The 13,882-nt window shown below is 39.7% G+C and overlaps 1 protein-coding gene across 3 annotated transcripts; it reads right to left on the bottom strand.

The window, feature by feature from the left end:
* Positions 1–209: 209 nt before the first annotated feature.
* Positions 210–13,853, bottom strand: wipf1b (WAS/WASL interacting protein family, member 1b). 3 transcript variants are annotated; one of them, XM_079883620.1, is made up of 9 exons: positions 13,750–13,853; positions 13,419–13,495; positions 5,917–6,003; positions 5,232–5,361; positions 4,807–4,977; positions 3,722–4,465; positions 3,415–3,627; positions 1,904–2,017; positions 210–1,709 (listed from the first exon to the last, which is right to left on the bottom strand). In XM_079883620.1, exons 3-9 carry the CDS (start codon positions 5,965–5,967, stop codon positions 1,657–1,659), a joined length of 1,476 nt encoding a protein of 491 aa, XP_079739746.1. In that variant the 5' UTR covers positions 5,968–6,003; positions 13,419–13,495; positions 13,750–13,853; the 3' UTR covers positions 210–1,656. The 3 variants fall into 3 exon arrangements, with proteins under 3 accessions (XP_079739746.1, XP_079739748.1, XP_079739747.1); XM_079883622.1 differs by having other exon boundaries at positions 13,419–13,492; positions 13,750–13,805; XM_079883621.1 differs by lacking the exon at positions 13,750–13,853 and having other exon boundaries at positions 13,419–13,542.
* Between the last annotated feature and the right edge of the window lie 29 nt (positions 13,854–13,882).

Genomic DNA, 13,882 nt, shown 5'->3' with positions numbered 1-13,882 from the left:
ATTAGTCCTATTCAACATCAGCTCTCAGACTTGTTTAAATGGGGGTTGACCTAAAGAGCCTTTAATAAAGGACATCCACATTTCCCCATAAATTCAGTCCTTTTTATTTTTACATCAGGCACTGCATATGTGAACAAATCTGGTGAAAGTACCATCCATACATGCTACATGATTAACAGAGTCCTGACAGACTGTAGCTCTGCACACTGGAGAACTTTCCACATTCTTTATAATGTGTTGGCCCTTATCACCACATACACATGCACACACAATGGTACAAAAGCAAACACATTCATTTAATTTCAGTCTGATATTGTTCTAGTCACCATACAATCTACCTTTGAAACGTCAACGCTACATTCCTACTGTGTTGTATGAAAACAGGAAGGTAGGGGGTGCCAAAACTCACCAAAGTCACCAATGGTTTAAATAGATACTCACCCGAAAATGAAAATTCTGTCATTAATTACTCACCCTCATGTCAGTCCAAACACACAAGGCTTTCATTCATCTTCAGAACACAAATGAGGATCTTTTTGACGAAATCTGAGAGCTCTCTGTCCCTTCATTGACAACTACCACTTTGAGGCTACAAAAAGTTCATAAAGAGATCGTAAAACTAATCCATATGAATGGAGCGGTTTAATCCAATTTTCTGAAGAGACATGATCACTTTATATGATGAACAGATTGAATTTAGGCTTTTATTCACATATAAACATTCATCAACTCACACATCAGTTGTGGTAAACAGAAGCTCAAGGATGTTCGCTTGATGTGTGAGAAGTGAACCAATGAGGTTCATTCTTGTTTTACGCACATTTGATCTTCCACAAGAGGTTTGTTCTCACGCATCAAGCAGGTTTGGTTGAACTTCTGTCGATGTTCACTGATCAATGTCTATATGTGAATAAAAGACTAAATTAAATCTGTTCATCAAATAAAGCGATCGGGTTTCTTCAGAAAAGACTACGCTCAATTCATATGGATTAGTTTACAATTTCTTTATAAACTTTTTGAAGCATCAAAGTGTCAGTTGCATAGCTGTCAATGGAGGGACAGAAAGCTCTCAGATTTCAACCAAAATATCTAAATTTGTGTTCCGAAGATGAACGAAAGTCTTACGGGTTTTGAACGACATGAGGATAAGCAATTGATGACAATTTTAATTTTTGGGTGAACTATCCCTTTAATGAGAGGCATAAAACTGACTGTTGCATTCCTTCTTAAAATATAATTACATCGAGGAGTGTCTAGCAAACTCCGATGGAGTAGAAGTGACAGACAAACAACTGAAACATTCAACACTCTCCTAAAGGGCAATAAACTGCTGCAACAATTCATCTTGCTCAAAAAAAATCCTCAAAAATAAAGTCGAACTTAGCTGTAGTATCACTGTAGAGCTTTTTACCAGACATAGTCATAATAGCAAATATTTAATAATCTATAAAACAAAAAAACGAAATGCTATAAAATATATGTTTTCATAGTAGAACACCATGTGCAGTTTTTTTATGGTTATTTTATACTTTTTTTGTTTTGTTGATATTTGAATGAACTACTCTGGTTGAAATATATCAAAAACAGACAGTACCAGAGAAAACAAGATAATTGGGTAAAGGAAGGATTGTCAGGCCCTGAGAAAAACGGTTTCTTTCACCTAGGTATGGGGGGGAGGGGAGGTGCACCTCGCTCTTTCTTTCCTGAACCTGAAACAGACAGACATATACAAACACACACAAAGGCACATAAACAAATGGGTAAGACCATGATTGTGCTGAAAGGACTGAATGTTATTCAAAGTATTCATTGGCATGTGGAAGCGACAGCTGTGGGTCAGTTTTGTCTATGTGCATAGCAACAAAAACGCAAAAGATGAGAAAACACGGCTGTGATTGGTTACCTCGGCTTTCGTTCCTGGCCAGTTTGCTAGGATAGGTCTTCTGACAGGGAATGTAGGGCTCTGGGGGTGGAAGGTCTGATACAGGTCGGAACGTGAAGCGTGATTCCCACTCATCTTGGAGAAATAAATCAAACGCACACACAATTAATCTGCAACATAATCTGCAAATCCAAGTCAAGTCAAGTCAAGTCAACTTTATTTATATAGCGCTTTTCACAATGCAGATTGTATCAAAGCAGCTTCACAGTATTAAATAAAATAGTACATCAGTGTTTGTTTCTAGTGTAAAACGTCCACGTTTGGTAATGCTGATCAATAGTATTGTTGATTGATTGATTAAATTAAGTTACTTTCAGTGTTATTTAGAGCTAAATAGAAATAAATTGTAACTTCAAGGAACATGCTGGGATCAAAACACAATCTATAGACAGCATAGATGTGTGACATGCTGTCAGTTAAGCTGATAAAGTTCTTGGTAAGTTAAGCCCTGAATTATACTTTGGCTTTCCACGTACATTAAGTGTGTATGCATACACTGTGCGTGATGTAAATTTCATCATCAGCATACATATACATACATAGCATGTAGGCACTGAATATGTGCAGACTGGTTTTTTAACTGCATACTTTAAGCTTAGATCACACATGCACCTTGAATTTTTTTGCACTTATTGTTTTGTCCACAAGATGGCAACACCACTGCTCCGGGCCTTTGTTTCATTATTAAAAAAAGAAATTGAGACTATGGATTCCGGAACAACAATTATGGAGGCCGAGAGAGCTCAACACGCTGCAACTGAAGAAAACACATGCAAATAGAAAAAACACCAGCAAATTAAGAAAACATCATCAGATTGACAACACGTGTGCTGAAAATACTCACAATGAAACCAAATACAGAAACACGCTGCAAATACTTACAACACAACCAAATATAGAAACGCTCTTCAAATAGCAAAGACCACAACGGAAATGTTTGAGAAGACCTCAACAAGTGATGAACCTGGCAGCAATAAAGGTTGCAATACTGGCCTATTACATTACATGGCCAAAAGTAAGTGCCCCCTTGAAATGAACAGTTTAGAGCGTGGTACTGTCATATGATGCCACCAGTAAATTGCCTACGGAGTATAGTGTGAAAGAACCTAACTAGTCTGCACAAAACCCAGATCCAAACAGCTTTGGGATGATTTAGAACACGGACTGCAAGCCAGACTCCAATGCCCAACATCCAACATCCTAACTGAGGCTCAAATGTCTGAATGGGAACAAATCCTCAAAGCTACCTTCCAACATCTATTAGACAACCTTCCCTGAAGAGTGTAAGCTGTTATAGCAGCAAAGAAAGGAACAATTACTTTTTAATGTCAATGGTTTTGAGACCAAAAGTTCAACAAGCAAATGGGAGTAGTGTACTTTTACCTTCTGGTAAGTTGTACCAATGGAAAAACACTAGAATACATGACAATTGTTCTTGGTGAACTTAAGCAAGCATATGAATGTCACACTACCTATATTATGCCCTTGATTGTGGTATCCATTGCCCATAGTTGGGGGAGGAGGGGGCAAAGGTCCAGAGGAGGGTCTGTCTGGTGGGAGTGGTGGTCTACTGCCACCACGGTGAGGCTCAACACCTGGTCTGTTTGGCGGAGGAGGGGCTGGTGATGACCTCACACTTCCTCCTCCTCCTGGACGACCAGAAGGAGGTGGAGGTGGAAGAGGACCTGTGGACAAAAACACAAAAGACACATTAATTATCAAATGATCAAACAGGTGATTTCCAAATCTTTCTGCAACAACTTGCCACTCCTCGTTTACCTGTTCGTCCACCTGTATTCCTACCCAATGCAGGCGGTCTCTCAGAAGGAGGTGGAGGAAGGGGTCCGGATCGCCCAGGCGGAGGGGCAGGAGGATGCGAGCCAAGTGACAGGTTCCGTTCGGGAAGGCGTGGCGTATGCTCATCGGGAGAAAGCGAGCTTGGCCGTCCTGGCGGGAGTGGAGGTGCTGCACTTACAGGTGCCCGCAAAGAGGCGGGAGCAGGAGTCGGAGGAGGAGGAGTTGGTTTATTAATTGCTGATGGAGGAGGTGGAGGGGGCGGGCTGTCCCGAGTGAGAGGCAAAGAAGAACGATTTACAGGAGGAACAGGTGGAGGACGGTCATCACCTCGACCAGGTGCAGGGGGAGGAGGGGGTCGTCCAGCATGACCAACGGAGGGCGAAGGAATTGAAGGAGGACGACCAAATCCACCTGGCACCGGTGGAGGTGCAGGTTGCCGTCCAGGGGGGTTTGGAGGTGGAGGTGTCGGGGCAGAACCCAAGCGGGGAGTCCCTGGAAGTGAGGGTGGTCCCCTGCTCTGTGCGCCACTCTGAAAGGGACGTGGGGCACTTGGAAGAGGTGGTGGAGGCCCTCCAGGTGTTTCAGGACGGGGTGGGGTCATCCGTGGGCGCGGGGGGTCAACGGATTCACTTCGTTGCAAAGGCGGACGAGGGCCAGATCCAAAGGGCCGTGGACCAGTGCTACGAGCACCAGGTGGCAGAACCGGAGGCCTGACACAACTAGAGTCTGAAACAGAGACCAAATAATCTAAGAGATAATAATATAATTGTGAAGTTCTTTTATATATCTATACACCCTTTTCTGAATTTTCTGAAGGAAATATTACATTGTGTTTCATAAATTGTATATTACAAATATTATTTAATGTCAAATTCTATATTGGAGCTTTTGTGTGACCACTAGAAAAATTGATGAAACCGTTATGAGTTATAACATCAGCAACCATGTCGTTATCAGCCATAACATAATGGTGTTGGCCAAGATTTCTATATCAGTCAATCCCTAATGAGGGTGAAGGAACCAGCCAGTACACAGAACACGATGTTTAAATATTTTTGCGTTCTCACCATCTCGAGTGGAGCGTAGCTTTGGCATGCCCCCCTGGAAGAGTCCTCCCAGACCACCTGGAGCTCCACCCCCACTCCCACCTCCAAACCCTCCCCCTCCGCCACCTCCTCCTCCAGGCCCACCTCCTCCTCCAGGCCCACCTCCTCCTCCACCCCCACCACCTTTGGGTTCTGTCAAAACAAAGATATGTTTAATATTTTGGACTGGAGAGCAAACCTGCAAGAAGTTAGCGTTGCTAATCATATCATTTGTAAAAAAAAAAAAGTTAGCCAATCATCACAAAGGTAATTTACATAGGAGTTTTAAAGGTACAGTAGAAAAGAAAACCTGTTTAAATATAGTTATACATTTTATAATTTATAACATTTAATTCTGGCTGTTTTGGTACAAGAACTTAGTAACTCCATAAGATGCAGGATCTTACTTTCGAATACGGGGGCACTACGGTCATTAGTAACCGCCTTCTTCAGCCTGGCTCCTTTGCTGATGTCCGACAGTAGAGCATTCCTGCCCTTCTCCTCCGATTTATTCAAGACAGGCTTCTCAGTGTTTGCCTGTGAGCAAAAACAAGCATAGATATTTTCTGTTGAAATCATTAAAACATTGATGCCTCATGCCTACTCCACTAAAACCTGGAATACACCACACAACATTTTCCCAGATTTTTGCCCCAATTTGCTGGCTGGAAAAGTTGATACTAGCTGATGAAAGTCAAATCCAGCCTGCAGATTTACAGATTTGTAAGCAGAACAAATTGCGTAGTGTATGACCACAGACTCAAATTTGTTTAGCTTCAGACTATTATTTGATTCATCTGGAAGATATCAAACATGTTTGATATTTTGATCCAGTTTTAAATCACATATTGTTTTCATTTGTCATGCATCTCTTAGCAATGAGGAGCATGTTTCTGTATGAGTTTGTTGTGTTCAGAACGACTTGAAAGTCTGTTAGTGTGTGATCCTTGGTTGTTTAGTGTATAATGCCCAGTTTGTATCTGTAACCATTTTGAGGTCGGCAAGTATATAATGCCTGGTGTTTAAAAGTCTCAGATCTTAAAAAGTTGCGTAGCGTATTCCAGTCCAGTATGCGTGTTTATTTGTGTGTACCTGAGAGAAGGTGGGGGGTGGGGGAGGGGGAGGTGGAGGAGGTACCGGCATTTTTTTCTCCTTGGTGTCACCTCCTCTTACTGAGACCTGACAAAAAGACAGAACATTTTTTTTTTTTTACTTAAAAATACTTTAAAAAAAAAACGTTTATACAAAAATGTGTTCAAAAATGTTTATTACTTTTTATTTTATGGTCGCACCATATGACATCATTAGAGCAATTCAATTTAAACTTTTCATTTAATGTAGCACAGAATTTAAGTTTTTTTAAAACCATACGAAACCAACATTAATACAAAGTCTACATTTCTAAGATCGCTGGCACAAGTTTTCTAAACTAGATTAAAGTTGGCATGAAACAGAAGTTGCGATAGTCTTTCCATCACTATTGTGATATATCTGAATGAAGCGGCTTCTCAAACAAGAAGAAATGTGGGGCATGACTTGATTTTGTCTATCGGGAATTGATGGATCATCAGAGAAGAGATGTCGCTGCAAGTGGGAGGGGAAGTGATTTTGATTAAAGATTACAAGGGGAGAAAATGACAAATAAATAAATAAATAAATAAATAGGGCAAATAATTTATAATAATAAATACTGCAATATTCTATAAAAAAAAAACATGAATTGTTCATTATGATTTCATGGTGACACTTATATTTGTCATTAAGCCCATCATATTTGACCTTGTACTGGTGCTTGAACACCATAAACAGGAAACCCAACTGTAGCACAATTAGCAACATCTGAAACTTCACCACTCTTTTCAGGTTAAAAAGAAAAAGAAAAAAAACAGCCTGAGCAATTCACCAAATCACTGCTACTAAACAGACCACATGACCCTTATAAAGTGGTCTCACATAGCCACAAAGTTTTTGAATGGGTTTGCAAGTCTTGAAATACCCCATTGTGCTATACACCAAGATCCCTTGTTGTGCATGATGACAACATGTGGGAAAAGCCATAACAAAAATAGAAGGTAACTTCTGAGATGCAAAAAGCATACTGTAATAGACTAGTTCTCGTAACACTCTCTCACACACTCACATATACAACTAATACAGTAATAAATATTACATTCTTTCTTAATGCCAACATTTACAAACTATTTTTTTCCACTGAATTCATGTGCAAGTTCGATGAAAGGCCCTTTCTGCTGACTTCCGGAAGAGATCACAAACAGGAAGAGCTACAGCAATATACCTCTCACTTCTCATTCTCTCTTTCATAAACACACATCCACATGGGTTCATAATGTCCAGACAAAGATGGCTAAGAAACAATAAAAGGTTTAAATCCAGAAGTGTGAACACAGATGAGACTCAAAGAAAACAAGTGGACACACAAACATGGAAACATACTCACAAGCTCTTAAAACATCTGCTCTTTCATCATCAAGATCTCTCAAGGCGTCTTACAAACAGCCACATCACACTACTTCATTTCTCTCTCCTCCTCTCTTTCACTTCCTCTCTCACACCCTCTCCCTCTCTCTATTCAGAGGTAAGCAGACATCCGGTCAGTTTGGTTCACTGTAAAGTGAGCAAACCCTGATGCTGTGTACAAAAAAAGGTCATCATACAGTCGAACGCAGGCACGCATATCATATTCATAAACAATTATGTGTATTTCAGTTAGGCTGATCATATCAGGACTAATATGGGTCCTTGTTGATGACACTAAAATTCAGCCACTACTTGGAAATCCCAGAAGTGGAGTGTAGCAATCATTCATAATCACTTCTATTGTTTGAGTTCCCCTATACCCCACAACTTTTTTTGGGGGGGGGAAATAATCATAGGATTTTAAAAGCTTAATTTTGTGGTAGGAAGGAAAAAAAGGTAAATGTAAAATGACCAAGCTGATGATTCTGCCATTCCATTGGCAGTAAAAACTTACATACCTACCTACCATTACAAAAATCAGTTAACTTAGGACTACAGGGTCGAACGCTACATCGCCTATTTAATATTCATGAGCCATGCTGATTAGATTTATAATATGTCACTGTACTTGAATATCTGTTTGTTTGAGAATCCTGACCAGGGGTGCCCTTCCCAAAAGAATCGTTAGCCAACTATGGTCACAAGTTCAGTCGTAATAACATAGTTCAAGCATTCAGTATTTCCTAAAACACTAAGTTCCGAGTTCCAATGAACATTCATAAACAGCAGTGAAGGGGAACAAAAATAGTGAAGTACTGTAGGTAAAAAATGAAGAGCTTTCTGTTGTTCATGTAAATCAACTATAATAATCTCAAATCAGTCAGTTAGCAAAAGTTATTCCTCCACCACCTTTGAGCGATGTCATTATTCAGTTTTTTTGTCGAATCAGGGTTGTTGAACAAAGATGGCAGTGCAGCCATGTTACTACAGTTTTGGGAAACAGTCGAGACTAACCAGTTAAATTTACCAGTTATGCAACATAGTGGAGCGGCTAAGTGATATAATCGTTCAGTTTATGATACAAGCGTGAAAATTGGCATGAGCAGTCTCCATGGGTCACTTGACAAGAAAATTGATGGCCGACACCTTAGTGGAGCAGTTAAGTGATATAGTGGTTTATTTGGTGATACAAACATGAAAATTGGCATGAGCAGTCTCTGATGGTTACTAGACAATAAGCCACCCACAGCTACTTGAAATTTCAAGATGGCGGCCATTTTTCAAGATGGCCACCACCTTAGTGGAGCAATTAGGCTCATGGCAATTTTCATGCTTGTATCACCAACTAAATGATTTCTTAAGCCTAATTGCTCCACTAAGGTGGTGGCCATCTTGAAAAATGGCCGCCATCTTGAAATTTCAAGTAGCTGTAGGTGGCTTATTGTCAAGTAACCCACAGAGACTGCTCATGCCAATTTTCATGCTTGTATCACCAAATAAACCACTATATCACTTAACTGCTCCACTAAGGTGTCGGCCATCTTGAAAAATGGCCGCCATCTTGAAATTTCAAGTGGCTCGGACAATTTTCTTGTCAAGTGACCCATGCCAATTTTCACGCTTGTATCATAATCTGAACGATTCTGCCAAACATAAGCACTTAGCCGCTCCACTAACATACTATGGTTGTTTAGCAGCGAGTTAATTTGCTGTACAGGTAACACACCCCAGACAAACACAGCAACAATGACGCAAAAGCATGAGTTTGAGGCAGGGCTTTTTGATTTTATAACCAAAGGAGGCCTGTTTGAAAAGAGTGGGTGCTTCTCATTTCTTTTTGTGCATCCTCATTTCCTTTCCACGCTTCCTTTCCTCGGAAGGATACACCTGTGTATCTTCGCTTCGCTTCCACACAGCTTCCACACCCCTCGGCTGCATCCGAAACCTTAGGCAGTTGACTTGTTGCCTCGCTGCCTGATGAAGGTACCTCACAAAACTGATTTCGGAAGCGTAACAGTTTAATGATCTAGAGTGAGCTTTGGTGAAAACTAGGAAAATATTAAATTACTTCAATAGTAACCTCTCGCTGCCGCTGGAAATGACATCATAGGTGATCAAAAATGTACATTTACAACTGACAACCAGCCGCGACTTTCAGATGTCTTATTTATTTTTCTAGCTCAACTGTCACTGAATGGAAAGCACAGGATTGTGGGATATCAAAGGCAGCGAAGGATCCATCTATGCTTCCTTCAAAAATCGATCAGATGAAGGTATCTCAGGAGACAGGAATGGAAACTAACATTGCATTCGGACGTGCCTTGATGCCATCCGACCTAGGAATGCGTTCTCCGAAGGCAGCATTTATCAGTTTTCGGATGCAGCCCTCGTTCCTCGTCTTCTCGAGGTGCAATTAGAGAATTGAAATGTCCTTCAAAATGGTTGAGTTCAATCGGTTTCCGGGTCACGAGCTGGAGGACGGTGGAAGCATCAATTTGAGCATTGAGAAGCACCCATTGTGTTCAACTTTTAGCTGCACCTCACCTAACCAATCGGGAAGATCTGCCGCTTATGATTTACGAGGGGTGCAAATTAGTGCAAAAAAGTAGAAATAACAGGGGAGAACAAACAAGAGGAAAGGGTATGAGAGGAGGATAAATGTAGTGAAGAAGAGATGAGAAGAGAAGAGGTGCACAGTAAAAGTTTCCTGGAAACGGACTACATTTACATTCCAGTGTCTTGAGAGAGAGACTATGGAGAATGTGATGCTATATACACCCGACGGCTACACTGTCCGGATGGTGCTCTACATCCAGCAGTCTGAAATGTCATCATGTCGAAAACAGGGACTTTGGCTAGACATTATGTTCTCTTTGGAATTAGTCTAAGTGTGTGTTTTAGTGTAGCACTGTCTTATGCAAGCCCATAATGCATTTCACCTCTGTAACGATCAAGAGAGTCAACCCTGCATCCCAACTGGCATACTATGTGTTCTAAATAGTATGTGAGATTAGTGTGTCCTTCTGTAGAAGCTTGTTAACAACTGTGTACTTTATATTGTAGAGCAAAACATGAAATTTTTTTCTAAAAACCCAGAGGAAATTCCAGAAGGAACCCATGCCAAATTAGCCTTCCAGGTTGTCCTAGAATTTTTTACATAGGGGAACTGATTTTGAACAATAACTTATAAACCTTAAAAGACATACATACTGTGAGCTATGAGGTTTGTTAATCAATGGTATATGCTTTTGTCTTCATTATTTTAAAATTATTTTTTCAATAATAACGAATTAACCCATGATTCTGCAGAGAAATTTCCCCAATCAGACAATCGAAACAAGATAACTGTGTCAAAAGAACTCTTTATGGCCCAACCACTCCCATGAAGCCCTGCAAATGACGTGATAGGGACAGTATCCCCTACTCACTCAAATTACTCAAATATTTGTAATTATATGCATATTTTGCAATAAATGTAAAATATGTTGTTTCTATATACCCTCTTTAAATCAATAGTCTTTTTTTATTTATCTCTCGTTTTTAATTTGTCATTCACAACACTTCATAGTTCTTTATGTGAAAGTCACCATGAAATCATATTTTTTTTATGGAATATTGAAGTATCTATTATAAATGATTTATCTGTGCACATAATTTTTTTATTCATGTGCCTTTGTAAACTTTAATCAAAATAGTGTACAATAAGCAGTTTCACTCGTATATACGTGACAATAGGGAACAAAAAGACAACTTCTGCTTCATGCCGGCTTTACAGTCTTGTACCTTTGTTGTTTTGTCCAATTTTCAAAGTTTGTAATGTTGTGATTCACCTCGTAGCTGGTTGGCTTGCTTCATGGCTTCACCAAAGACTTTAAAAAAATACAAATAAATCTCTGTGGGAAAAATACTTCCGGAACCAAGGCACCTGAAAAAGTTGGCTGGCACTCTATTGGGATGCAGCCAAGGACCCTGAATTATGGAATCCAAAAGTAAGGCCAATGTCAACAACTAAAGGTTAAATCCGAGATATCCAGACCTCTCTAAATAATGTTAACTCAATTAAGAACTGAAGAGATGGTTGGAGTCATTCAACCACAACCTGCTACATCATACATGCAGAATCAGGCAGGAAGGGGCCACCCACAGAGAACCATGCATTAGTTTATTTGAAAGTGTCAAGTCAAGTTGTAAAGCAGAATTTCAGTGATTTGCACTTTGCAATGCTTGCTTACAATTCCACATCAAAAGCAAAAAAGCAGCTTACGAATGCTCAGCTAGCATAATGCGAGCATGCTCCAGCAAATAATGTGCCCACTGTCTCTTATTCTGTCTTTCCATCACTTTATTGTCCACTTCCTTTCTGAAACTCAGCATAATGTTGACACCTCTGGCTACATGCAAGCCTGTAGCTAATGAATGATCTCAGATCCCGTCACATGATTTCTGACTCTCTTTGAATGGCTGGTTAGATAGAACACTAAACCACCAGACAAGAGAGAAGTAGAAGTTATGACAGTCATAGAGAGGAAGTTAATGCATTTGTGTGACTTATGAAGCCTAAAATTACTCGTTCCTACTTAAGTTCTCACTAAAAACTGCACACCTAAATTCACAGCCTCAACAGCAACTCACTGTGATTTTAAACCAACAGTTGCTTAATAGTGTCACATTTCACACTTGCTTAAAACCACATGAAAAAAATCAAGAGCATAGCATTCACATCAGCAGTCATTGTCTAATAAAAGTCTTTAATGCAAGAAAGAAATCTCAATTGAAAGCTACATTTCTCAGCTTTTCAATGATCAAAGCATTTTCATGGTAGTAATTTGTCAGACACACTGACCTTGACATCCCTAATTTGTTTTCCAAGACAATTCTACATCAGTAAACACACAAATCCCACACAATCCCAAGCCAACTAACACACAAACGAAGAGCTTTGAGGGATCCAATTTAAAAGGAATGAATAAAGCAAAAATAAAAGAATACTGTACTTGAAACCCTTTGGGACATTGACAGCGCAAAATAATGTGGTCTTTAATTCACAAGCAGAAAGGAATTGAAAAAAACTGAAAGAAAAAAAAGGAAGGGGAAGAGCATATGACTTGCATTGTATCTAACTGTGGAGACCCCATGGCCTTTCAATTAGAAACACATGCTCACAGAAGTCCGACTCATGTCCATGAATCGATTCTTTTGAACAGTTCATTTTTTAAAGAACCGGTTACCAAAAAAACTGAATCGACTATTCTTTTGTCATACTGTATGTGGTTTCTAACTTACAGACTTACATTTATTCATTTTACATTCATTTTTAATTTCGATTAAATTGGTAGCCTTTTAATAAGGTGGTTGTTGGAGCCATGATTCAGCACACAAAAGTCATTATTTAGCTTAATAAAATGTTATTTACATTACACAACATTAAAACTAATTTACCTCCTTTGGCTGAAAACGTTTCTCCACGTTTTTATAAAATAGTTTAAAACCAACTTGTATGTGTTTTGATCAAACTTTCATGCAATTTGAAAACCTATTTCCAGTTATTTGTAACTTCTCTGATATTCCTCAATTACAGCAACTTATCACCCTATAAGTGAAATCCAAAGCTCACTCCAAATATTGCTCTTATTATAAACTCATTAACCGGTTCTTGTGAATCGAGCGAGCCGAGCATCGCTCGGCCCGATTTTAACCGATTCACTGAAAAGATCCGGCTCAAAAAAACGAGTCTTTCACTATTCAGAAACCGTCTGCAACAACAGCAACAACCAGATTTGGAGTAATTGTGAAATGACAATGGTCCTTCATAAAAAAACAGTGGAATTTGGTTGAAAGACAAAACTTTAGATTTGTCGTGTCTCTGAACTACATAAAAAAATGTTTCTTATTTTCCCTGCCACATATACACGCTCAAACTGGCAACCCTGTGGAGGAGACTTCCTCTAAAAGTTGGCAACGTTTGTGCTTTTGTGGATAAAAAACTGAAAACTTAATAAAAACCCACACAATACTTGCAAGTTTGCGAGAATAAATAAATCACGGCAAGATCAAATCATAAATTATATCCTTAAATCGCGCGTTTTCAGAAAGCAACATGCTGCATAAACACTCACCGGTGGTTTGCGTCTTTTTCTCCGCGTCCTCCGTTTACGAAACAAATGCAGCAACGATCATCATCATGAAGCATCTACTACACAAACACAGAGGAACTCAAGTTTTGGGCCACTCCTTCATGGCAGAAAACAGTCACAACTTCTCCCCACTGTTTCCGCCCAGCGCGTGCAGCCTACAACCCCATCATATTCACTGGAATAACATTATCGCTTTAATACTGCATGCAACAATTCAGTACGTCTCATCAGTATCACATCTCTTTGGATGAGGGAAGTACAGCTCAATGTTTAGAAAAAAAACGTGATATCGTGGAAATTGTGTCTTCTTTACCCAGTTTTTCTTCCTCCACCAACACAACAGACTCTCTTCGTTTTCTTTATCCGGGACATTCGTCTGTGATGCAACGTTTCCAGATGTGTGCGACTGCCTCGAGCTGAGCGCAAACAAACATCTGTCAAACTCT

The sequence above is a fragment of the Squalius cephalus genome (genome assembly GCF_949319135.1).
Source record: "Squalius cephalus genome assembly, chromosome: 10".
NCBI classification, from domain to species: Eukaryota; Metazoa; Chordata; class Actinopteri; order Cypriniformes; family Leuciscidae; genus Squalius; species Squalius cephalus.
This window is presented reverse-complemented; position numbering and strand designations above follow the sequence as displayed.